The 24,973-nt window shown below is 43.3% G+C and overlaps 2 protein-coding genes across 2 annotated transcripts in view; one reads left to right on the top strand and one right to left on the bottom strand.

Moving 5' to 3' along the window:
- The first annotated feature begins 5,881 nt into the window (after positions 1-5,881).
- LOC132782102 (B9 domain-containing protein 1) lies at positions 5,882-17,718 on the top strand. The gene is made up of 7 exons (XM_067461218.1): positions 5,882-6,028; positions 10,015-10,083; positions 10,669-10,780; positions 12,857-12,953; positions 13,047-13,109; positions 14,183-14,250; positions 16,966-17,718. The coding sequence occupies exons 1-7, from the start codon at positions 5,963-5,965 to the stop codon at positions 17,109-17,111; spliced, it is 621 nt and encodes a 206-aa protein (XP_067317319.1). The 5' UTR covers positions 5,882-5,962; the 3' UTR covers positions 17,112-17,718.
- A 2,481-nt stretch (positions 17,719-20,199) lies between these two features.
- The window catches only part of LOC137095024 (epsin-2-like), a 35,115-nt gene continuing 30,341 nt past the window's right edge, over positions 20,200-24,973 (bottom strand). The window contains exon 9 of the mRNA XM_067461217.1: positions 20,200-24,177. Within this exon, the coding sequence (XP_067317318.1) occupies positions 23,858-24,177 (320 nt within the window). The 3' untranslated portion in view covers positions 20,200-23,857. The remainder of the gene's footprint in view (positions 24,178-24,973) is intronic.

The following is a 24,973-nucleotide window of genomic DNA, read 5'->3' as shown; positions in this document are numbered from 1 at the left end:
AAGCAGCAGCAGTTTGCTTTTGCTTTCATCTACTGCAACGTTTCCCAACCTGGGAGTCAGGTTGCCAAAGACCATCAGAAAACACAGTGCTCTCTGTTGGTCATGCGGTTCTCTGTAGGAAGTTTGGCCCAATTCTATCGTTGGTGCGGTTCAGAATGCTCTTTGATTGTAGGTGAACTATAAATCCCAGCAACTACAACTTCCAAATGTCAAGGTCTATCTTCCCCAAACTCCACCAGTGTTCACATTTGGACATACTGAGTATTCGTGCCAATATTGGTCCAGATCCATCATTGTTTGAGTCCACAGTGCTCTCTGGATGTAGGTGAACTACAACTCCCAAACTCAAGGTCAATGCTCACCAAACCTTTCCAGTATTTTCAGTTGGTCATGGGAGTTCTGTGTGCCAGGATAGGTTCAGTTCCATCATTGGTGGAGTTTAGAATGCAGTTCAATTGTAGGTCAACTATAAATCCCTGCAACTACAACTACAAAATGTCAAGGTTTATTTTCCCCAAACTCCACCAAGGTTCACATTTGGACATATTGAGTATTCATACCAAATATGGTCCTGATCCATCATTGTTCGAGTCCACAGTGCTCTCTGGGTGTAGGTGAACTACAACTCCAAAACTCAAGGTCAATGCTCACCAAACCTTTCCAGTATTTTCTGTTGGTCATGGGAGTTCTGTGTACTGAGATTGGTTCGATTCCATCATTGGTGGAGTTCAGAATGTTCTTTGATTGTACATCCCAGCAACTATGATTCCAAAATGACAAAATCAATCCCCCCCCCCCCCAACGCCACCAGTATTCAAATGTGGGTGTATTGGGTATTTGTGCCAATTGGGTCCAGTGAATGAAAATACATCCTGCATATCAGATATTTACATTATGATTCATAGCAGTAGCCAAATTAGTTATGAAATAGCTATGAAAATAATGTTATGGTTGGGGGTCACCACAACATGAGGAACTGTATTAAGGGATCACAGCATTAGGAAGGTTGAGAAACACTGATTTACTGGGTCTGCATCTTGAAGAGATCCCATCCATAAGGTCATTGCTTTAGAGCAGTGGTTCTCAACGTGTGGGTCCCCAGGTGTTTTGGCCTACACCTCCCAGAAATCCCAGCCAGTTTACCAGCTGTTAGGATTTCTGGGAATTGGAGGCCAAATCATCTGGGGACCCACAGGTTGAGAACCACTGCTTTAGAGGGCTCCTTCATAGCCATCCATGGGTTCAGCATCTTAGAGAGATCCTTCACAACTATCATGGGCTCAATATCTTGGAGAGATCCTTCATAACCATCAAGGGGTTCAGTAACTTGGAGAAAGCCTTGATATTCATCCATGGTTTCATTGCCTTTGAGGGATCCATCATAAACATCCATGGGATCGGCATACTGGAGAGATCCTTCATAACCATCAATGGGTTCAGCATTTTGAGATATCTTTCATAATCATCCATGAGTTCCGCATCTTGAAGAGATCCTTCATAACTATCATGGGTTCAATATCTTGGAAAGATCCCTCATAAGTATCCATGGGTTCAGAATCTTAGAGAGATCCTTCATAACTATTATGGGTTCAATATCTTGGAGAGATCCTTCACAACCATCCATGAGTTCAACAACTTGGAGATATCCTTTATAATTATCTGTAGATCCATCACCTTTGAGATATCATTTATAACCAGTTGCGAGTTCAATGATTTGGATCCTTTATAACTATCATGGATTTAGTAGTTTGGGGAGATCCTTTGGGACCACACATAGATTCAGCACTCTGAAGCAATCCTTCATTACCATCCGTGGTGTCAGCTCTTTACAGAGAGGCTTCATCCATGGGCTCAGCATTCTAGAAAGATCCTTCACAATCACCTTTGATAGATCCTTTCCAACCATCCATGAATTCCACACTTTGAAGATATCCTTTATGAACATCCATAAATACAACACCTGGGAGAGATCTTTCAGAACCATACTTAGATTTTGCACCTTAGAAAGGTTGAGAACCACTTATGGATTTATCCCTTGGATAGTTAGATATGGGTAAGGAACCTTTGGAGAGACCATTTAAAACTATCCATGGGTTAGGCTCACTGGAGAGATCCTTCCCAACATTCCATGAATCCAGAACCTTGGAGCGATCCTTCATAACTATCCATGGGTTCATCATCTTGGAAAGATCCTTCAAAGTCTTCATGGGTTCAGGACTTTGGGAAGATCCTTCAAACTATCCAGAGTTTCAGCTCATTGCAGAGATTCTTCATAGCCACCCATGGGTAGATCATTGGAGAGATCCTTCACAACCATCAGAAGGCTGAGCACCTAGGAGACATCCTTCCTAACTATAGGTTCATCACTTTTGATAGATCCTTCATAACCAGCTGTCATCATTTTGGAGAGATCCTCATGGTCAACTACGTTCATCCTCTTGGAGACCACCTTGAAAGCCATCCATAGCTTCAACACCTTGGTTTCCTTCATAACACTCCCTGGGTTCATCATCTTGGAGGGATCCTCACGGTCAACTATGTTCATCCTCTTGGAGATCACTTTGAAAACCATCCATAGCTTCAACACCTTGGTTTCCTTCATAACAATCCCTGGGTTCATCATCTTGGAGGGATCCTTGCGGTCAACTACGTTCATCCTCTTGGAGACCACCTTGAAAGCCATCCATAGCTTCAACACCTTGGTTTCCTTCATAACAATCCCTGGGTTCAACATTTTGTAGGGATCCTCATGGTCAACTACGTTCATCCTCTTGGAGACCACCTTGAAAGCCATCCATAGCTTCAACACCTTGGTTTCCTTCATAACAATCCCTGGGTTCAACATTTTGTAGGGATCCTCATGGTCAACTACGTTCATCCTCTTGGAGACCACCTTGAAAGCCGTCCATAGCTTCAACACCTTGGTTTCCTTCATAACAATCCCTGGGTTCAACATTTTGGAGGGATCCTCATGGTCAACTACGTTCATCCTCTTGGAGACCACCTTGAAAGCTGTCCATAACTTCAACACCTTGGTTTCTTCTGGAGAAGAACTTCAACACTATTTTCAAGTCAGTAATAAATCCGAGAGAACCTCCATCCCCTTTCAGAGGGTTAATTACAGATCCTCGTCGAGCTCCTTGCCTTTGATGCAAGGATGAGTCATTCATGAAGCCCAAGGACAGGCGGCTGTGCCTTTGGTCTCTGGATCCCATTGTTCCAAAGCAGGGCCAAGAGTTCATCTACTGACAAATAGCTTTCTCATCCCTTTCTCCTCCACCTCCTCCTCCTTTTTTATCGCTCTATGAATGAGGATTGATGTGCCCTTCCCCTCCGAGGAAGGTTCTGATTTATTCCTGTTACACAAGGTACCACTGAAAGAAAGTAAAAACGGGGAGAGGTGAGGAGAAAAAAACAAGGAACGTGTCCAACCTTGGCCAAGGGAACAAGCTCATTTTCAATTCAGGGAGTTAGATTTAACTCCCAGGAGACAACTGGAGGTTGTGTGTGTGTGTGTGTGTGTGTGTGTGTGTGTTTTTCCCTTAGAGGGAAAAAGTTCAATTCCATTCCACCTTTTCTTTAGAAATATTTGAAACTAAGAAAGGACAAAAAGAACCCTAATCTTGTCTGTGGATGTGCCTTCAAGTCCCTACTAACCACAAGGAGTAGTAAAGGTCAAGATTAAGGGAAACCCACAAGGTCTCTTCCAACTCTTTGATTCTATGATTCTATCTACGATTAGCACTGAATGGTCTTGCTGCTTCAAAGCCTGGCTGCTTCCTGCCTGGGGGAATCTTTTGTTGAGAGGTGTTAGCTGGCCCTGATTGTTTCATGTCAGGACTTCCCATTTTCTGCGTGTTGCTCTTTATTTGCTGTCCTGATTTTAGAGTTTTTTTAATACTGGTAGCCAGATTTTGATCATTTTCATGGTTTCCTCCTTTCTGTTGAAATTGTCCTCACGCTTGTGGATTTCAATGGCTTCTCTGTGTAGCAGCCAGGCTATGAAGCTGCAAGGCCATTCAATGCCTAAGGTGGGGGAAAGTACTCTTGTCTGCTTCAGGCAAGTGTGAATGTTGAAATTGGCCACCTTGATTAGCATTTAATGGCCTTGCAGCTTCAAAGCCTGGCTGCTTCCCTCCCGGGGAATCCATTGTTGGGAGGTGTTATCCCACCCTGGACATTCCACAGATCTATAAATCCCACTTGCCTAGTTTCCAACAGATTTTGTTCATTTTCATGGTTTCTGCTGAAGTTGTCCACATGCTTATGGATTTCAGTGGTTTCTCTGTGTAGTCTGATATGGTGGTTGTGAGAGTGGTCCAGCATTCCTGTGTTCTCAAATAATATGCTGTGTCCAGGTTGGTTCAGGGAATTCCAGGCAGGGAACAATCAGGGCCAGCTAACACCTCCCAACAAAGGATTTCCCCAGGCAGGAAGCAGCCAGGCTTTGAAGCTACAAGGCCAGTAAATGCTAATCCAAGTGGCCAGTTGCAACATTGACACTTGCCTCAAGCAGACAAGAGTTCTTTCTCCCACTTTGGACATTATTCCACAGATATAATTAGTTGGAAACTAGGCAAGTGGGGTTTATATATCTGTGGAATAATGTCCAAAGTGGGAGAAAGAACTCTTTGTCTGCTTCAGGCAAGTGTCAATGTTGCAATTGGTCACCTTTTTTTTTTTTTTTGTCGTGTCAGGAGCGACCTGAGAATCTGCAAGCCGCTTCTGGTGTGAGAGAATTGGCTGTCTGCACGGACGTTGCCCAGGGGACGCCCGGATGATCTGATGTTTTATCATCCTTGTGGGAGGCTTCTCTCATGTCCTTGCATGAGGAGCTGGAGCTGATAGAGGGAGCTCATCCGCCTCTCCCCGGATTCGAACCTGCGACCTGTCAGTCTTCAGTCCTGCCAGCACAGGGGTTTAACCCACTGCGCCACCGGGGGCTCCTTGATTAACATCGAATAGCCTTGCAGCTTCAAAGCCTGGCTGCTTCCTGCCTGGGGGAATCCTTTTCTGGGAGGCGTTAGCTGGCCCTGATTGTTTGGATTTGAAGCCTTGCAGCTTCAAATCCTAACTGCTTCCTGCCTGGAGGAATCCTTTGTTTGGAGGTGTTAGCTGGCCCTGGTTGTCTCCCATTTTTGACATTCCACAGACACATAAACCCCACTTCCCTTGGACATTATTCCACAGATATATAAACTTCACTTGCCTAGTTGGAAACTAGGCAAGTGTGGATTTCAATGGCTTCTCTGTGTAGCAGCCAGGCTATGAAGCTGCAAGGCCAGTAAATGCTAATCCAAGAGGCCAATTGCAACACTGACAGACAATTGCCTCAAGCAGACAAGAGTTCTTTCTCCCACCTTGGACATTATTCCACAGATATATAAACTCCACTTGCCTAGTTGGAAACTAGGCAAGTGTGGATTTCAATGGGTTCTCTGTGTAGCAGCCAGGCTATGAAGCTGCAAGGCCATTCAATGCCTAGGGTGGGGGAAAGTACTCCTGTCTGCTTCAGGCAAGTGTCAATGTTGCAATTCGTCACCTTGATTAGCATTGAATAGCCTTGCAGCTTCAAATCCTGACTGCTTCCTGCCTGCAGGAATCCTTTGTTGGGAGGTGTTAGCTGGCCCTGATTGTCTCCCATTTTTGACATTCCACAGATATATAAACCACAGTTGCCTAGTTTCCAACAGACCTCACAACCTCAGAGGATGCCTGTCATAGATGTGTGAAAAAACGTCAGGAGAAAATGCCATATAGCCCGGAAAACTCACTGCAATCCAGTTTCCATGGTATGCTCCGGCGCTAGGACCGCGCGGCTTCCCCGCCTCCCTATTGCCCATCTCGACACCCCTCCGCGTTGCGAACAGAAAAGGAAGAAGATTGTCCCAAACGTCACGCCGTCTCCGGGCGTTTCTAAGGAAGCACGCGGCCCTTAGCGACAAAGTCGCGACGCCGCGCCATGGCGGCTGCACCCAGCCCCACCGTCTTCCTCCTCATGGTCAACGGGCAGATCGAGAGCGCGCAGGTAAGGCCTGGAGTCGGGTGGGAGAAAAGATGGCGAGGCGAAAAAGGCCTTTCTCCTTTAATACCCCCCTCTCAGGTGCCAACTTGGTATCTCCCGCCTCGTAGCCGCAGTAGCTAGCGAGCGAAACCAACACCCGATTGAGGGGGGAAGATTCCTTAAGTTGTTCCTCTTCTTTTACCCCCCTCGCTGGCGCCAAGTTGGTACCTCCCGCTTATTAGCGGCTATAGTGTTTGGGTGAAACCAAAACCCAGTTTGGGGGGTGGGATGAAACTAGGACGAAACCAATCCTATTCTCAAAGGATCCATTTCTTCTGGGCAACACAACTGAAGGGAGATGTTGACTCAAAGCTGGAATGTGTCCAGAGGAGGGCGACTCAAATGATCAAGGGTCTGGAGAACAAGCCCTATGAGGAGCGGCTTAAAGAGCTGAGCATGTTTAGCCTGAAGAAGAGAAGGCTGAGAGGAGACATGATAGCCATGTATAAATATGGGAGAGGAAGCCACAGGGAGGAGGGAGCAGATCAGGGGTCTGGAAAACAAGCCCTATGAGGAGCGGCTTAAGGAGCTGTGTATGTTTAGCCTGAAGACGAGAAGGCTGAGAGGAGATATGATTGCCATGTATAAATATGTGAGAGGAAGCCACAGGGAGGAGGGAGCAAGCTTGTTTTCTGCTGCCCTGAAGACTTTTTTTTTGTCGTGTCAGGAGAGACTTGAGAAACTGCAAGTCGCTTCTGGTGTGAGAGAATTGGCCGTCTGCAAGGACGTTGCCCAGGGGACGCCCGGATGATTTGATGTTTTATCATCCTTGTGGGAGGCTTCTCTCATGTCCCCGCATGAGGAGCTGGAGCTGGTAGAGGGAGCTCATCCGCCTCTCCCCGGATTCGAACCTGCGACCTGTCGGTCTTCAGTCCTGCCGGCACAGGGCTTTAACCCACTGCGCCACTGGGGGCTCCCGCCCTGAAGACTAGGACACAATGGAACACTGGCCACGGTGGTCCACGCTCTTGTTACATCCCGATTAGACTACTGCAACGCACTCTACGTGGGGTTGCCTTTGAAGACTGTTTGGAAACTCCAACTAGTCCAACGGGCGGCAGCTAGATTACTCACCAGAGCGTCATACAGGGAGCATACCACCACCCCTGTTATGTCAGCTCCACTGGCTGCCGATCCAATTCCGAGCACAATTCAAAGTGCTGGTTTTGACCTACAAAACCCTATACGGCTCCGGCCCAGTGTATCTGTCTGAACGGATCTCCCTCTACGTCCCACCCCGGAGTCTAAGGTCTTCTGGGGAGGCCCTGCTCTCGACCCCGCCTCTATCACAAGTGATGTTGGTGGGGACGAGGAGCAGGGCCTTCTCGGTGATGGCCCCCCACCTGTGGAATTCGCTCCCCGGGGAGATTAGAACGGCGACATCACTCCTTTCCTGAAGACATGGATTTGGGACTAGGCATTCGGTTAATCGGGCAGATAAAGAAAGGACTTTGACAATGGTCAGGAAATGGCTAACGGAATGGAATTATGGATCTCGGAAAGACGAACGCTGAGCATGTGAATAGTTTTTATATGATGTGTTATATACTGGTTTTTTTAACTGTGATAACTGTTTCAACTATGGTATTTGTACATTATGTGTAATTTGTATAGGCATCGAATTGTGCCTTTTTTGTAAGCCGCCCTGAGTCCCCCCTCGGGGGTTGAGAAGGGCGGGGTAAAAGTACCCGAAATAAATAAATAAATAAATACAAGAAAGGAGATTCCGTCTGAACATTAGGAAGAACTTCCCGACTGTGAGAGCTGTTCAACAGTGGAACTCTCTGCCCCGGAGTGTGGTGGAGGCTTTGAAGCAAAAGCTGGATGGCCATCTGTCGGGAGTGCTTTGAATGCAATATTCCTGCTTCTTGGCAGAATGGACTGGATGGCCCATGAGGTCTCTTCCAACTCTTTGATTCCCTTTTTTTCCTGCACTTCTGCCTTTCTGAGTCGAACTACATCATTCTCACTCAACAGGCAAAAAGCATAGGTCTTTGGGATGCTTAGTTTTTCCATCTATCTCAAGATGGGGCAAGATGATTAGGACCAGTCTTTCTCTCTTTGTTCCACTCTGGCCTACTTTGCAGGGTTGTTGTTGTGAGGCCTAGGCAGGAGAAACAGATAAGGAAGTGATGATATAGGAAAACCAGCATGGAAATGCAAAGGTTGAAAATTGCGTGACCACCTTTGGTTTCATAAACATGAAATAATTCAAAATAATTGTGTCTAAAATGACCATCAGGCTAAGTGTATGTGAAATATAATTAAGTTTCATGTTTAGACTTGAGCCCCATTCTCAGACTAATCTAAAGTATTGCATTATGTATTTACATGCCAATACAGGTATTTCAAAAATCCAGTGCTTATTATTATTATTATTATTATGCATTTAATTTTGCCAAATTGTAAGCTGCTCTGAGTCCCCCTCGGGGTGAGAGAAAGTGGGACAGAAATATAGTAAATAAATAAATATTTGTTATATTATTTTAGTATATTATTATTATTATTTGAATCACAACAAGATGAGTCCATAGCAGACAACCTGCTGACTGTTGTATGGGATCACACGTCAGACACTTCCCAAGTGTCTAGGGCTGTGTGATGTATTGGCGAATAATAAGTGCAGATCCCAGTAAGGTGGCCTTTTGCAGCTGGCAGATGGTAATTTTATCAGTGCCGATTGTGTTTAAGTGCAGGCCAAGGTCTTTAGGCACTGCACCCAGTGTGCCAATCACCACTGGGACCATCTTGACGGGCTTGTGCCAGAGTCTTTGCATATTATTACTACTACTACTACTACTACTACTACTCACCTCTCCAGAAGTGGACTCAGTGGCTTCCAAATTGGCAATAATTCAATTCCGCATTACAACATAAAACATATAAAATACAAATATATTATGCATTAAAATCATAAAAGAAATACCACATAATGCATTTAGATAAACTGTTAAAAGCATAGCACATAATTCCAAAATCATAGTCCAAGTGGCATTCCAATCACCTTGACTTCATAGTATTGCACTGTTACTACGCTTCAAGCACTTAGTTCCACTGCAACATAATTAATTTTAATGTAATTGCAATTGAACCTTGGAGGAGGTTATAAATTAAGGTTCATGTTTTCATGTTAAACATAACTTAAATTTAAGATATATGTTATAATTTGGTTTTACATATGGGTTTAATTTGGTATATGTTGGTTTATTTTGGTATATGTTGGTTTATTTTGGGTTTTGGGTGGTTTATTTTGGGTATTTGTATTTATTGTTGTTTTAGGCATTGAATGTTCGTCTTTTTGTTGTTGGAATCTGCCCTGAGTCCCCTCAGAGAGATAGGGCGGAAGACAAATAAGGTTTATTATTATTATTATTATTATTATTATTATTATTATTTCATCATTATTGTGATAGTGTTTATTAGAATGTTATTTTATGACTTTTTTCCTTTTCTTCTTGTTATTAATGTATTCTGATGATGTTACTGTTGTTTGTTGTTTATGTTTTGATTTTATTGCTGTAATATGTCGTCCGGGCTTGGCCCCATGTAAGCCGCTCCGAGTCCCCATCGGGGAGATGGTGGTGGGGTACAAATAAAGATTATTATTATTATTATTATTATTATTATTATTACTATTATTATTATTATTTATTCATAGCCAAGTTTTAATTTTCTTCTAAAGGCCAGGAGGGAAGAAGTTCCACAGCTGAGGGGCCACCACTGAGAAGGCCCTGTCTCTTCTTTCCACCAGCCGCACCTGCGAAAGGGGTGGAACCGAGAGCAGGGCTTCCCCAGAAGATCTTGGCATCCAGGCTAGCTCATAGAATTTGAATTAAAACATACAAGTCAATTAAAATCCACTGTAGCCTGGCTTTGGCAAACATACATGCTGGGAGTAACATAGAGCCAATATGCATAAAAATTAAAGTATTGATTTCCTTTTTTTCCAGTTCCCAGACTTTGATGACTTATATTGCAAGTACTGCTTTGTGTATGGATACGACTGGGCCCCGACTTCGGTATGTCTTTCTCCCGCCTACCTCCCTTGTCCCTCGCTGTGTACCTCTTGATTTAATTTAACTACAGCTGAGCTTTTCCCCTTGAATGAATTGGATCAGGTTTGATCACAGTTGTTTTTTGCTGTAGTTTCAATGAATCCCTCTTTTGGGTGGCCTAGATCTGAAACAACTTTAAGGTATAGGATGGATAATTTACTCAGTCCCATCACACAGGATCGCCCCCTGTCGTCTTAGAATTAAAGACATAGGGTGGTTATATTTTGTAGGTTCTTAAAGTCAATCCAGAGAGGAAAAACTGGACACAAATAAGTAAGTTTTGAGGATTATTAATATTATTATATTGCACTTCAGCTTACAGGAAGGGAATAGGTAAAGGTTTTCCCCTCACATCAAGTCCAGTCATGTCCGACTCTGGGAGGTTGTGCTCATCTCCATTTCTAAGCCGAAGAGCCGGCATTGTCCATAGACATCTCTAAGGTCGTGTGGCCAGCATGACTGCATGGAACGCCGTTACAGGAAGGGAATGTTGGTCTGAAAATCTGAATGAGCAGAGCAGTCTGGCTTCACACTTTCTTTCTTTTGTAGGGTTTGGAAGAAGGGATCTCGCAAATCACCTCAAAGAACCGAGACGGACCTCAAGACCTTGTGTGGAATTTCCCCATCGAGATCACCTTCAAAAGCACCAACCCCTTTGGCTGTAAGCAAAGCCCTGCAAAACACCCCCCTGCTAAGGATATGAATTTTAGCACATTTTTGATCACTTGTATAGACACATAGTTGACTTGTCAGCATGTGTAACTTCCAAAACCCCTTTTTAAAAAACCTGCAAATGCAATATACCACTTGAGAACTCAACCAAGTTGAAGCCTTATCCACAATCTTGCAGCGCTTTTCCACCTCTGTCCTTTTGGGCCTTGGTGGAAGGGATGGATGGATACAACAGATCATTCTTGCATCATAAAATCGATTGGGGAAGTCCTTCATTCAGCATGCCCTCCCACAAAACTATACTACTATTACTACTACTACTACTAATAATAATAATAATAATAATAATTTTTGTCGTGTCAGGAGCGACTTGAGAAACTGATAATAATAAACATAATAATAATAATAATAATAATAATTTTTGTCGTGTCAGGAGCGACTTGAGAAACTGATAATAATAAACTTAATAATAATAATAATAATAATAATATTTTTGTCGTGTCAGGAGCGACTTGAGAAACTGATAATAAACTTAATAATAATAATAATAATAATATTTTTGTCGTGTCAGGACCAACTTGAGAAACTGATAATAATAATAATAATAATAATAGCTTAAATATCTGATTATCCTGCACTAAAAAATGGCCAAGCAATCCAATGAGTTGCTGCAAATTGGAAACATCAGCAAATGGTTAACAACTGGGAAGACATATTTGATATAGAAAGACTCAGCAAAAGGGATAAAACCAGGAAACTACAGGCCAATAACATATCTGCCCACAATGTTCAAACTGCTGACAGGCATAATAGCTGATCAATAATAATAATAATAATACACTTTATTTATAACCCGCCACCATCTCCCCAAAAGGGACTCGGAGCGGTTAACATGAGGCCAAGCCCAAAACAATACAACATAATAAACACACAATAAAAATCCATTATTACAAAATATGAAGTAACAAAATCAACAGTATAAAGCAGCATAGTAAAACCAGACACAGAGTGCGGGCCAAATGTAAGAGGTAAAATGTTAAAAAGTTAAAACCCTGAATGAGATGGGGATAAAAGTGCATTTGTAGGAGAGGAGCCCAACAGGGAGGATTCAGGATAACTTGGAGACAAATAGCATCTTTCCAGTAGAACAAAAAGGCAATATTTATCTATTTATTTATTTCAAATATTTGTACCCCGCCCTTCTCTACCCCCGAAGGGGAACTCTGGGCAGCTTACAGCCGGCAGCAATTCGATGTCCCCATATACAAACAGATAAAACAACAGTTACATACTAAGAAAAACATTACATTAGATTAAAAACCATTTAAAATAGTGCAAATTGAATTGGTTGGCCATGTCTAAGTCTAAGTTCTACGATCAACAACTTAATCCGAAGCCTGTCCATAGTCCATTTTCCATATTATTGTCGTCATGCTTATTGTCAGCCTGGTTCAATAGCCACGTCTTAAACTTTTTCCTGAAGGAAAGGAGGGAAGCCATTGACCTGATTTTGCTGGAGAGCAAATTCCACAGGCGGGGGGCCACCGCAGAGAAGGCTCTGTCTCTTGTCCCCACCAAGTGCATTTGTGACGAAGGTGGGATCGAGAGCAGGGCCTCCCTGGAAGATCGTAAGTTTTAAGGTGGGACGTAGGGGGAGATAAGTTCAGACAAGTAAGCTGGGCCAAAACTGTATAGGGCTTTATAGGTCAAGACCAGCACTTTGAATTGTGCTCGGAACTGGACTGGCAGCCAGTGGAGCTGACGTAACAGGGGGGTAGTATGCTCCCTGTATGTTGCTCCAGTAAGTAATCTGGCTGCCGCCCATTGGACTAGTTGAAGTTTCCAAACAGTCTTCAAAGGCAGCCCCACATAGAGCGTGTTGCAGTAATCTATTCGGGATGTAATGACAGCATGGACCACTGTGGCCTAGTCAGACTTAGGTACGAAATGTCATGAAAAATAACACTATATAACAAAATTTTGGGGGGGGGGGGGGACAAAAATTGTGTTACATAGTGTAAAATGGACCTCCAATCCATTGCTTTTGTCCTCTCCTTCCTTTCAGGGCCACAGATAGTTATAAGTGTATACGGCCCCGATATTTTTGGGAACGATGTGGTTCGGGGATATGGAGCTGTCCACATTCCTTTTACTCCAGGAAAGTAAGTGGATCCTCGTGTTCTGTACTTCTCTCAGAACTTTTTGTATAATTCCTTCCCAACAGCTTAATCTGCCCAGACTTATTTCCATTCCAGGCACAAGAGAACTATCCCGATGTTCGTTCCGGAATCGACGTCCAAGCTGCAGAAGTTCACAAGGTGCAGAAGGAGCAAGGAATATCAACAAATCTTTAACTAAAGCCAAGTAAAAAATAAATCCCCAGGATCCATTTGGTTTCTATAAGGATTCCATTGGAGTGTCCAGTGTCTCCAACCCAACAACCTTTGCCTGTTGAAAGTGTAGCACCACCCCTCAATCCCATGTAGGCTTGCACAATTTTGGTTCTTTGGAATATCAAAAGTTTCAGCCAACCGAGCCAATGGCTAGGGAGTCTTGAGAGCCTTTCTTTTCATGCCAGGCGCTACTTGAGAAACTGCAGGTTGCTTCTGGTGTGAGAGAATTGGCCGTCTGCAAGAATGTTGCCCAGGGGATGCCTGGATATTTTACTATCCTTTGGAAGGCTTCTTTCATGTCCCTGTATGAAAAGCTGGAGCTGTCAGACCGGAGCTCACCCTGCTCCCCAGATTCAAACCACAGACTTTCTGGTCAGCAGTTCAGCCGGCACTCGGGTTTAACCCATTGTGCCACAGGAGACTCCATCTTGAGAGCTGAAGACCCCAAACTGTGGAAGACCCCAGTTTGTGACCCATGAGATCTCCATAAATTGGAAGCTCCATGGAACTTAACTTCTTGGCTATAGCTTTTCCCCCTCCTCACCATCTTCTTTTTGTCTCAGGACATTTGTAACTCCTGTAACTTAAGTTATTTGACTAGAATACCCATCACACACAAAATGGAGGAGATCCCAGCATAGTGTATACCAATGCCAATGGGATGATTTATTGATTGATTTGCTTACATATTGCCTTCCTGCTCTATATCTGAAAAATAAAACCAACTGAACGCAACTTAAACTGGGTTGTTGTAGATTTTTTTCGGGCTATATGGCCATGTTCTAGAGGCATTTTCTCCTGACATTTTGCCTGCATCTATGGCAAGCCATAGATGCAGGCGAAACATCAAGAGAAAATGCCTCTAGAACATGGCCATATAGCCTGAAAAAGCCTACAACAACCTAGTGATTCCGGCCATGAAAGCCTTCGACAATATAACTTGAACCAATAACAATGCAGTGAAGTCTATAACTTCTGTTGTCCTTCCTTCCTTCCAGCTGGTTGACAGGAAGGCGTCCGGAGTTCACCGATCCCAAGGTGGTTGCGCAAGGAGAGGGCCGTGAAGGTAAAGGCTCAAGGAGGAAGGATCTTTTGGGCTCAAGGTGGGGAGGGAGACGCATGTTCCTCATCTGAATTGAGTCCAGTGTGTCCCCTCTCACTAAGAAGTGATGCATCTGGACACCATTTATTTTAATTTTAATTTTTGACCAGTTTTCTCTACTACTGCTGCCCCTAATCTTGAACACATTTGTATTTCGTGTCAGGAGTGACTTGAGAAACTGCAAGTTGCTTCTGATGTGAGAGAATTGGCCGTCTGCAAAGACGTTGCCCAGAAGACGCTTGGATGTTTTACCACCCTTCAGGAGGCTTCTCTCATGTCCCTGCATAAGAAGCTGGTGCTGACAGATGGGAGCTCACCCCGCTCCCCGGATTCGAAACACCGACCTTTTGGTTAGCAATCCTGCCGGCACAAGGGTTTAACCCATTGCACCACCAAGGGCTCCTATCTCAAACATAAGGATGAGTAAATGAAACCACTGCAAAAAAGGGGGAGGGCTTCTTTGTGTCCCACATTTTCTGCTTAGTAATTTTGCTTCTGATACATTGGAATCAAGGCAACAGGAATAATTGGAGAGGGCTGGTCTGACTTGTAAAGGGACATCCAGATATACCAGATCTTCGCAGTCCGCAAATACCAAACTTGAGAGTTTTTGGACTCCTCTCCCAGAGCTGAAGCCCAAACCACCAGAATTGTTTGTTTGTCGTGTCAGAGCAACCAGTCAATTATATTACATTTCTAACAGAACAAAGCAAACAAACAGGCAAAATACAAAATTTGTGAGTTTGGTAGTTGATTAAATGTCCTTTGACCAGTAGCTGGCCACTTGGGGTGCTTCTGGTGTTACTGCAAGGAGGTCCTCCATGGTGCATGTGGCAGGGCTCAGGTTGCATTGCAGCAGGTGGTCAGTGGTTTGCTCTTCTCCACACTCGCACATCGAGGATTCTACTTTGTAGCCCCATTTCTTGAGGTTGGCTCTGCATCTCATGGTGCCAGAGCACAGTCTGTTCAGCGCCTTCCAAGTTGCCCATTTGATAGCAGCCATTGGTTGAGGTTCTGGGTTTGAGCCTGCCACTTTTGGACTCTCGCTTGCTGAGGTGTTCCAGCGAGTGTCTCTGTAGATTTTAGAAAACTATTTCTAGATTTAAGTCGTTGACGTGCTGGCAGATACCCAAACAGGGGATGAGCTGGAGATGTCTCTGCCTTGGTCCTTTCACTATTGGCTGCTACTTCCCAGCGGATGTCAGGTGGTGCAATACCGGCTAAGCAGTGTAATTTCTCCAGTGGTGTAGGGCGCAGACACCCCGTGATAATGCGGCATGTCTCATTAAGAGCCACATCCACTGTTTTAGTGTGGTGAGATGTGTTTCACACTGGCCATGCGTATTCAGCAGCAGAGTAGCATAGCGCAAGGGCAGAAACCACCAGAATAATAGAATCAGAGTTGGGATCCCATGGGGCCATCCAGTCCAACCCTCTTCTGCCAGGCAGGAAAAGCCCAAAGCACCCCCAACAAGTGACCATCCAGCCTCTGCTTCAAAACCTCTAAAGAAAAAGCCTTCATGGGACTATAAGGCAGAGGGTTCCACTGTTGAATAGCTCTTAGTGTCAGGAAGTTCTTTCTAATGTTCAGGTGGAACCGCCTTTCCTGAAATTAGCCATTGCTCTGCATCTTCGTCTCCAGAGCAGCAAAAAACAAGCTTCCTTTCCTTAATGGACCTCCTCTCAAACCATCTCTTCTGCATACCTGTCTCTTTAAGATATTCCTCATTTTGAGAATATACAGAGTTTGGGAATCACTGGAATATATGTCCGTCTTTATACTGTTCATATGGTTTATACTGTTTATATTGCTTATATTGCTGTTTTATTATATTGTTGTTAAATTGTATATTCATGTTGTGATGTGGGCACCATGGGTGCCAATTTGTTAGCCGTCCTGAGTCCCTCTGCGGAAGTTGAGATAGGACGGGATATTAAAGCCCTAAATAAATAATAATAAATAAATATATAATCCTACACTGAATTACCCTTTATAATAAACATATAATAAAATGATAGAACTTTATTTATACCCTGCCACCATTTCCCAGAGAACTTGGGGTGGCTCACAAAGCAGTCAAAGGTACAAATGCACCAAAAAAAGTGCATAAACAATAACACAAAAGCAGTAAGAACATATCCTAAAACCCCACTGGTTAAAATAATGCAACAGTAAAGGTAAAGGTTGTCCCCTGACATTAAATCCAGTCATTTCTGACTCGGGTGTGGTGCTCATCTCCATCTATTATTTATTATTATTACTACTACTTCTACTAAAGGTAAAGGTTGTCCCCTGACATTAAGTCCAGTCATGTCTGACTCTGAGGTGTAGTGCTCATCTCCATCTATTATTTATTATTATTGTTATTATTGTTGTTATTATTATTATTACTATTACTACTAAAGGTAAAGGTTGTCCCTTGACATTAAGTCCAATCATGTCTGACTCGGGGGTGTGGTGCTCATCTCCATTTCTAAGCTGAAGAGCCGGCGTTGTCCATAGACACCTCCAAGGTTATGTGGCCAGCATGACTGCATGGAGGGCCGTTACAACAGTGACACTAACAGTAACATTAGCTGCTAATATAAAAGTAACAGTAGCTGCAAATATAAAACAACTCAAATCAATACTCAAGTAGCGCCTTCCCATTTGATTCTGGGCTGTCATTCTTTCTCCAGTGACCCGGGTTCGTTCGCAAGGCTTCGTCACCCTCTCCTTCAACGTAGTGACCAAGGACATGAAGAAGCTGGGCTACGACGTGAGTCCTGGCATTACGTCCAACCCGTCTCTGACGTCTGTCACCGAAGGGGTCCATAAATATTAAGCCAAGGGCGGCTCCATCAGCGAACCAAGGGACTGCTCCAGATGCAAACTCAAGGTGGTTATTTTGGTAATGGAACCAACACAAAGGCAGGGTTAGGATGGATCCAAATGTTCGATTCTAGAGCAGCTACATCCCAGCAGAGACTACATACAGGTGTAATGGTGAGGAGTAACCTTTCCTCTTGCCACCTTTGTATTTTTTTAAAGCAATTTGAATCCAACAAAATGGAAAATGCCAACTGCAAAAGTGGAAATCAGCTGGGCCTGCAAATATTTGTGGGCTACCACTCCCAGCAGCCCAGGACTGCAACGCTGAGAGTGCCAGTCCACCAATCTCTGTTTGGGAGCATAATTCCAAGACAGGCTTTACAGTCAGAATTATCATTTCATAACAGTAGACCTCACAGAGTGCCATGTGACTTTAAGAAATGTCTCCTTTGGCTTTTTGAATTGCTCTGAAAAGTATTTTCACTTTAAAAACTGGTGCTTTCCAAGCCTCTGCTGAATTATCCATTCTCCTTTGAGGTTTGGTCACTTTTTTAGATCTTTGCTTTTTGTACCAATTTCTGCAATAAAGAAGACTCAAGAGAAAAGACTTCCTGATATTATACTGGTGCCTGAGTTTCTTTTTAAACTTGCAATGTGCAGAGGAAGTAGAGCACTCTGACCAGTTTCATGGCCAATATATACAATTAATGCCTTTCCAATGAGAAAGGAGGTGTCTGGAAAACAAAATGCAGTTCAGATGAAAAGTAGTGAGAGATCCACATAGATGCTAAATCCAAACAAAAAAAGAATGTGTTGTCGAAGACTGTCATGGCCAAAATCACTGGGTCGCTGTGAATTTTCTATGCTGTCTGGCCATGTTCCAGAAGCATTCTCTCCTGACCTTTCATCTACATCTATGGCTGAGGATGCCTGCCTTAGATGTGGGTGAAACATCAGGAGAGAATGCTTCTGGGACATGGCCAGACAGCTCAGAAAACTCACAGCAACCCAAAGAAGAGAAAGTTTCTGTAGCCATAGTACTCTTGTTTTGGAGTGAAAAGAATTCCACTCTGGATTTATCACATTTTTTTAAAAAATATATGATAAATTAAATCATAATTTATGATAAACTGATTTGTGTAGCTCCATTAATCACAAAGCTTCCATAATATTACACTAGTTTCCCCCCATATGCACAATGCAATGCCAGTAGGGGGAACCAAATCCCTGTGAAAAACTACACTGTCTTTATGTAAAATATGCAGCAGTATATTCTTGTGTGCCTTCAAGTCCTTCGCATACTGACAATCTTAAAGCAAACTTATTATAGGATTTGTTCAGAGGGGGTCTCTTTTGCCCTACTTTGAGGCCAAGAGACTGTTAGTAGAGGGAAAGCGTAATTGGGAAACAGCTTGAAGGTAACACAACCACAGCAATATATTTAAGTGGGTAGAAATGACAGGAGCAAATCAATCCAGTGCTAGAATCGTGTACTAAGGAAGGGGCCAGTTCACTAGGAATTAAATTGAGCAGAAAGAATAGAGGGGGAATAAGAAAAACCAGACTGCAAGAGCGGGTGCACCACAAAATGAATTAAAAACAGTTCTGTTGAAAATGAGAAGGAAATGTTCTCCATGAGAGCTGGAAATCTGCCTTGCTGGTCTGTCAGGCTTTGAGAACAGATGGCTGGATCATCCGTTTAATTGCAGGAAGGCACACAGAAACCCGATGCAAAATTAATCACGGAGGGGCTGGGGCTGACATCAGCCATGTTCTCCTGGGATTGGAGAGAGCGCAATGACTGACATACACAACCCCATCGATTTCTAGAGTTGGAAGGGACCCAAAGGGCCATCCAGCCCAGCCCTTTTCTTCCATAAAGTAAGGCATAATCAGAGCCCTCCTGACAAAAAAGCCATCCAGCCACTGTTCAGATCTCAAGAAGAGATCCATAATCATCATTATTATATATTATTATTATTGAATCTTAAAGAGTTGGAAGGGACACCAGTGGCCATATCCAAGCCAAGTCCCTTCTGCCAGGCAGGAAGACGCCATCCAAGCCCTCCTGACAGATGGCCATACAGCCTCCACCACACTCCCAGGCAGACGTTTATAACACTTTGATAGAGAGCCCCAAAGGTCATCCAGTCCAGCCCATTTCTGCCATACAGAAAAACACAATCAAAGCACTCCCGACAGGCAGCCATCCAGCCTCTGCTTTAGAAACCCTGGGAAAGAGATTCCACTGGACTCCAAAGTAACATATTCCACTGCTGAACAGCTCTTATTGTCGGGAAGTCCTTCTCAATGCTTGCAATCTCTTTGCCAGCCATTTGAATCCATGGCTCCCTTGTGCCCTGGTTTCTGGAGCAGCAGAAAAGCAGCTTTCTCCCTCCTCAATGAGACATCCTTTCCAATATATTAACATTCTTAGAGGGATTGGTAGTTTCCAAACTTTTGGCCATTTTGTTGGCCTTTCTCTGGACACTTTCCAGCTTGTCCATCTTCTTGAATTACTTTGTCCAGAACTGGACAGTTATTCTTCTACGTGAGGTCTGACCAAAGCAGAACAGAATGGGACTAGGACTTCCCTCCATCTCAACACTGTCCTATCAATGCAGCTCAGAATCACATTGGCCTTTTCGGCTGCTGCATCGCACTCTTGACTCATGTCCTGCTTATAGTCTACTAAGACTCCGAAGGCGCAAAAAGGCAGGATTGTTGGCAATGCATTCTGTGAGTTCGTTAATAATGCAAACATGGAATTAATACCTTCCATTCCTAGAGATTTCAGGGCCCACAAAACCTAGACCACACTTTCTCCCCACCTTTATGCAAATGAAATAAATATCTTTCTCCCTGTACTCTGGTCCTTTTCCCATATTGAATTCTACACCACAAGTCCCTTGAAGGCATCAATACTTTGGACCTTTGTATTAATGGAGCAAGGAGTCAGTCCCCAAATAGATCCCTTTCAGCATCTGAAAAGCCACACGAGCCTGGAATATCACAAGCAACACAGGTTTTAATTCTGACAACACTCGATTCCGTCTTTTCTATGGTTTTCATGGACCACCGCGACGAGGGAAGAAAAGGGCACAGGTACAAGAACCTTTTAATGACACAACAGTACAAATGATAAATTAGAGCCATACAGTAATGAAGACTTCAAGAGCATGGATTCAGCTGAAAGGAGCCAGCTCTCTCCCAATCTTTCAAAGACATACGTTTGGAGAACAGGGTGTACAAGAATGACGCATCTGCCTTACTCAAAGTCTGCCATGAAAAACTCGAAAAGCTATCCCTCCGCTTTTGATTAAATGTCAGTACAAAGGGGAAACAATTGGCTTCCAAGCGGTTTCTCTCAAGACGAGACCATCTATTATTAGGTGTTTGTTGTTGTTGATGATGGTGTTATTATTATTAACACCCCGCTTCCTCTCTCTACGAAAGAAACTCAAAGCCGCTTATATTCGATACTATAGAATTAATGTAGTTTGACGCCACTAGAATTTCCATGGCTCCATGCTAAGAAAACCTGGGAGTCATAGAGCAGACTAAAGCCCTTGTTAAACCACAACTCCCAGGATTCCATAGCCTTGAGCCATGACAGTTCAAGTGGAGTCGAACTGCATTAGTCACCAAAGTTCAGCCTAATAATAATTTTATTGTTTGCCTCTATTGTTCGCCTCTTTCTAGGTCGGATGAATGTCTTAACTGTGCAAGGTCTTAGGCCTTCCCTATTGATGCCCCACCAAATTACAGGTCTGATGATTCCACAGCATTGAGCCATAGCAGTTCAAGGAGTGACAAACTGCATCAACGATATAGTATAAAAGTAAAAGATAAAGGTTTCCCTTGACGTTAACTCTAGTTGTGACTGATTCTAGGGGATGCTGCTCACCTCCATTTCTAAGTCGACGAGCCGGCGTTGTCCGTAGACACCTCCAAGGTCATGTGGCTGTCATGACTGCATGGAGCGCTGTTACCTCCCACCAAGGCGGTACCTATTGATCTACTCATATTTGCATGTTTTCGAACTGCTAGGTTGGAAGAAGTTGGGGCTAACAATGGGAGCTCACCCCGCTCCCTGAATTCACACCACATACCTTTCGGTCAGCAAGTTCCGCAGCTCAGTGGTTTAATCCACTGCACCACCAAGGGGCTCACTCTATAGTATAGATGCACCTAAATAAAGCAATTGCTGTGCCTGACACACTGCATTTCATGCAAGCCTGTACTGCAGCGTACAAAAGTTGTACAGACAGAACAAGGCTGTGTCTCTCTTAACATCTCTCCATCTGTCTTCTCTTCACCATCACATCTACTCATGTCAGTCTCCTTCAAAGGACATTCAATGGCAGAGAACTGGAGAAACATTTCAATAGAATCCCCATAACTAGACGCAAACCTGAAGCATCACCCACCGGTACCTTCCAGAGCTTTTCTGTGTCTGACAAGTATTTCACCAAATCTAAATCACCATCAATGCAAGGCACACCCCATGTTTGGAGCCCCTAAAACGGGGGAAACGCGAGCCTTAGAATTGATGAAAAATTGTATTTATTTTGTGCCCTAATACAGGGCCACAGCCAGGCATTTCCTCCCATCCCACTCATTTTCAGTCACTAAATGACCACCGGTGGAGGCTATTACAGTAAAACTATGATGCTTTGGGAGTTCTGGTTGTTTCACCACCACAATAAACATATAAATGCATATGCAAATGTACCCTGGACTTATATACTTACACAAGTTGACCGAGCCACATTTTTCATCTGACTGATAAAAGGAGACAAAGTGGCTGAACATTGCTAAACATGAGAGATAAAAATATTAAAAATAACAATGGAAACATTGTGCCACTTGACTATTGTTAGGTTCTTTTGATATGATGGAAACAACAATTGAACCATCATACTGTATTATCTTTGATAGAATCACAATGATTTGAGTAGCTTAACACAATGTCTTACATCCAAAACGCCACTCAACACAACTCCCAAAATGATGTTAAATAAGAAGAGACGACCAGTAACAACACAAAAAAATAATGGTTATCCGACTCAGATGTTTTGCACATTTCGGAAGCCAAGTTCATTTTATAATTGCCAGCCCACCTCCCACCCCTGAAAGCAAGCTTTTCAAGACTTACACCTGAGTATATGGCTTAAATGAGAACAACAAGGCCAACAAACCAACAACGTTCACGTTTTGCAATGAAGACTGTAAACAGAGCCATCTTTAGTTAGAGGAGTTTAGTTGATTAAAATTAAACATTCATACAACCGTGGTTGGTTTTTGTTTTGTTTTTGTTTTTCCTTTTAAAAGTTTCTCAAAAGTATTACAAGAGAGAGAAGTCGAGTGTCTTCTTCCATGATCATCTGTCTTTTATAAAAGGTTTTGTTTTGTTTTTCCCGGACATGTCGTCATAAAACAGGGAAGGAGGAAAGGCAACTGTAGTGTTATTTTTCCTTTGAAATGTCCTCTTAAGCATCGCATTCCACCGTCTCCATTTTGCACCAAAAGCAAGCGGTGCGTCTCAATATTCCCTTTTAAAACTCTCTTTGTGGAACCCAAGAGCTAAAATATTCATATATATATAGATAGATATAGATATAAATAAGAGGGCACTGAATCATTAAAAAAAAGACGGTATCTTACTTTTCGGCCTACGCTACAGACTGTTAAATAAGAAGGGCGTTATAAAACAAGACGCAAGAAGTGAAACTGAGCCTTGCAAGCTCAAATCCCAAAAATGGTACTGTTTTAAAAGTGCAAAAAAGTAGACAAGGATAACTGCATAATAAATGAGGAAATCACGGCAAATGCGTTCCCCGCGCGAGGGCGAGGATTCCCATTATCACTCTGTTTGCTCTCCTTTCCCCTTCCTGTTTTTTCTTTTTACGCCTGCATCCCAAGTTGAAAGAAGAAATAAAAATAAAAACACACACAATAATTTCCCAAACCAAGTCACTAATGGACAATATGGCCACCAATCTCATGGACCTTCTTGACTCTGCCACTAACGGATCAACAGGACAATAAGGCCGTCCTTTTCCAAAATTCCAATACTGTTTTAGGATCTTTTTGTTCTGTTCCCTTTCTGACCTGCATCAACTTTTGCATCAAAAAACAAACAAAAAAAACTGGGCAGTTTCGGTTTCTGATATTTCACTCCTATGCACACCAGAGTTCTCCTCCTTTTCCTCTTCTGTTCTTCTTTCTATAAGATCGGTAAGGACTATGGGTGAGCCAACAGTCTCTAGAAGAATACACGGTTGTTTGCATTTGCTAGCACTTGAGAGAGTCTCTGATCTATCATTTAAGAGCGAAGGGTTTTGACATCCAAGCTTCAAGAATATAAAACATTGCAAGGAGGTCTGTACTCAAAAGGGGCGGTTCTTCCTATAATATTGAAGCAAGGAACAAAAAAACACACACAAGGGGAATATGGGAAGGAAAAAACTTTGGCGACAAAACAAATTCTAAAAACGTTACAGGAAATAAAAGGGAGGGGAACTAATTTTGGCGTGAAAACTCTAAAATAAAATAATGCAATGCTCCCACAAGCCCTTGGTGAAGAAAAATAATAAAAGTATGTTTTGCAGCAAATGCTAGGTGAGGAGTGACAAAATCTCTTCTGTAAACGGCAAACACACACGCCTCCGAGGGTCTTTCCGCACACAGTTTGGCTCAAGCCGGCAGCAGATAAAAGTCCCACAAACTAGGCTCTGCTCCACTATAAAGGGAGCCTTATAGGAGGAAAGGGTTAGTCGTGTTTTCAGGCTGCGAGATGGAAGGGACGAAGCCAGTACTGTGTAAAGGGGGCACCATTGGCCCCACAAAGCCCACCACCATCCCCGGCGTGGCCATCCTGGCCAGGGAGGTAGCCATCGGTGCCACCGGCTCCGCAGCTGGGACGGCAGTGAAAGATGGGCTGCTGCTGCCCATGACAGGGCTGGACCGCATCTGGTTGAGGGTCAGGGGCTGAGGCTGGTTCACTTGGAAGGGGTTGACCAGAGCTGGTGCAGAGGATGAGGAAGGAGGAGGTGCCGCCGCCGAGGCCGCTGTCCCTAGAGAGAGACAGAAAAGTCCCATCTGTAAATCATACTCATAACATTGAAGGAGACCCCCAAGGACCATCCAGTCCAACCATATTCCACCAAAGAGAAAGGTACAATCCAAGCCCTCCTGACAAAATGGCCACCCAAACTTTCAAAGAAGGAGGCTCTGCCTGACTTCCAGGTAACATTTTCCACCACCAAACAGCTCTAAACCTCATGAACTTCTTCCTAATATTTTGGTGGAGTCTCTTTCCATTCCTCTATGTCCTGGTCCAGACCTTTCCAAACTGTGTGTCATAACACGTTAGTGTGTCAGCTACAGTGTATAGTTGTGTTGTGTAAACTTAGATGCATGTCTAAATATTTGGAAAGCTCTGTCCTAGTCTCTTTGGAAACTGCGGGTGCTGATCCCCCTCAGCTCAGTGTTGGAGTCCTGCAAAGTCTGGCAACAGTAAAAGTTTTCTGAATGTCACTCAATGGCTGTTTTTAATTACTGTATATTCTCAAATATAAGCTGATTTTTTCAGCCCTTTCTTAAGGCTGAAAAAGCCCCCCTAAGCTTATATTAGAGTCAAGGTTATTTATTATTTTTCTGTCATTATTATAATATTTATTATTGTACTCTATTATTATTATTACATTTACATTATTTTACTCTACTATTATATTTATTACATTTATTATTTTACTCTATTATTATTTGGTATTTTTCTCTATTATTGTTATTATTACATTTATTATTTTACTCTTATTTATTATCCAACCAGTCCAACCAGAAGATCCAACCAATCATTACTTCAGGAAA

This window comes from Anolis sagrei, chromosome X, assembly GCF_037176765.1.
Source record: "Anolis sagrei isolate rAnoSag1 chromosome X, rAnoSag1.mat, whole genome shotgun sequence".
In the NCBI taxonomy this organism is placed as follows: domain Eukaryota; kingdom Metazoa; phylum Chordata; class Lepidosauria; order Squamata; family Dactyloidae; genus Anolis; species Anolis sagrei.
The sequence above is the reverse complement of the archived record's forward strand: the minus strand, read 5'-3'. Positions and strand labels throughout refer to the sequence as shown.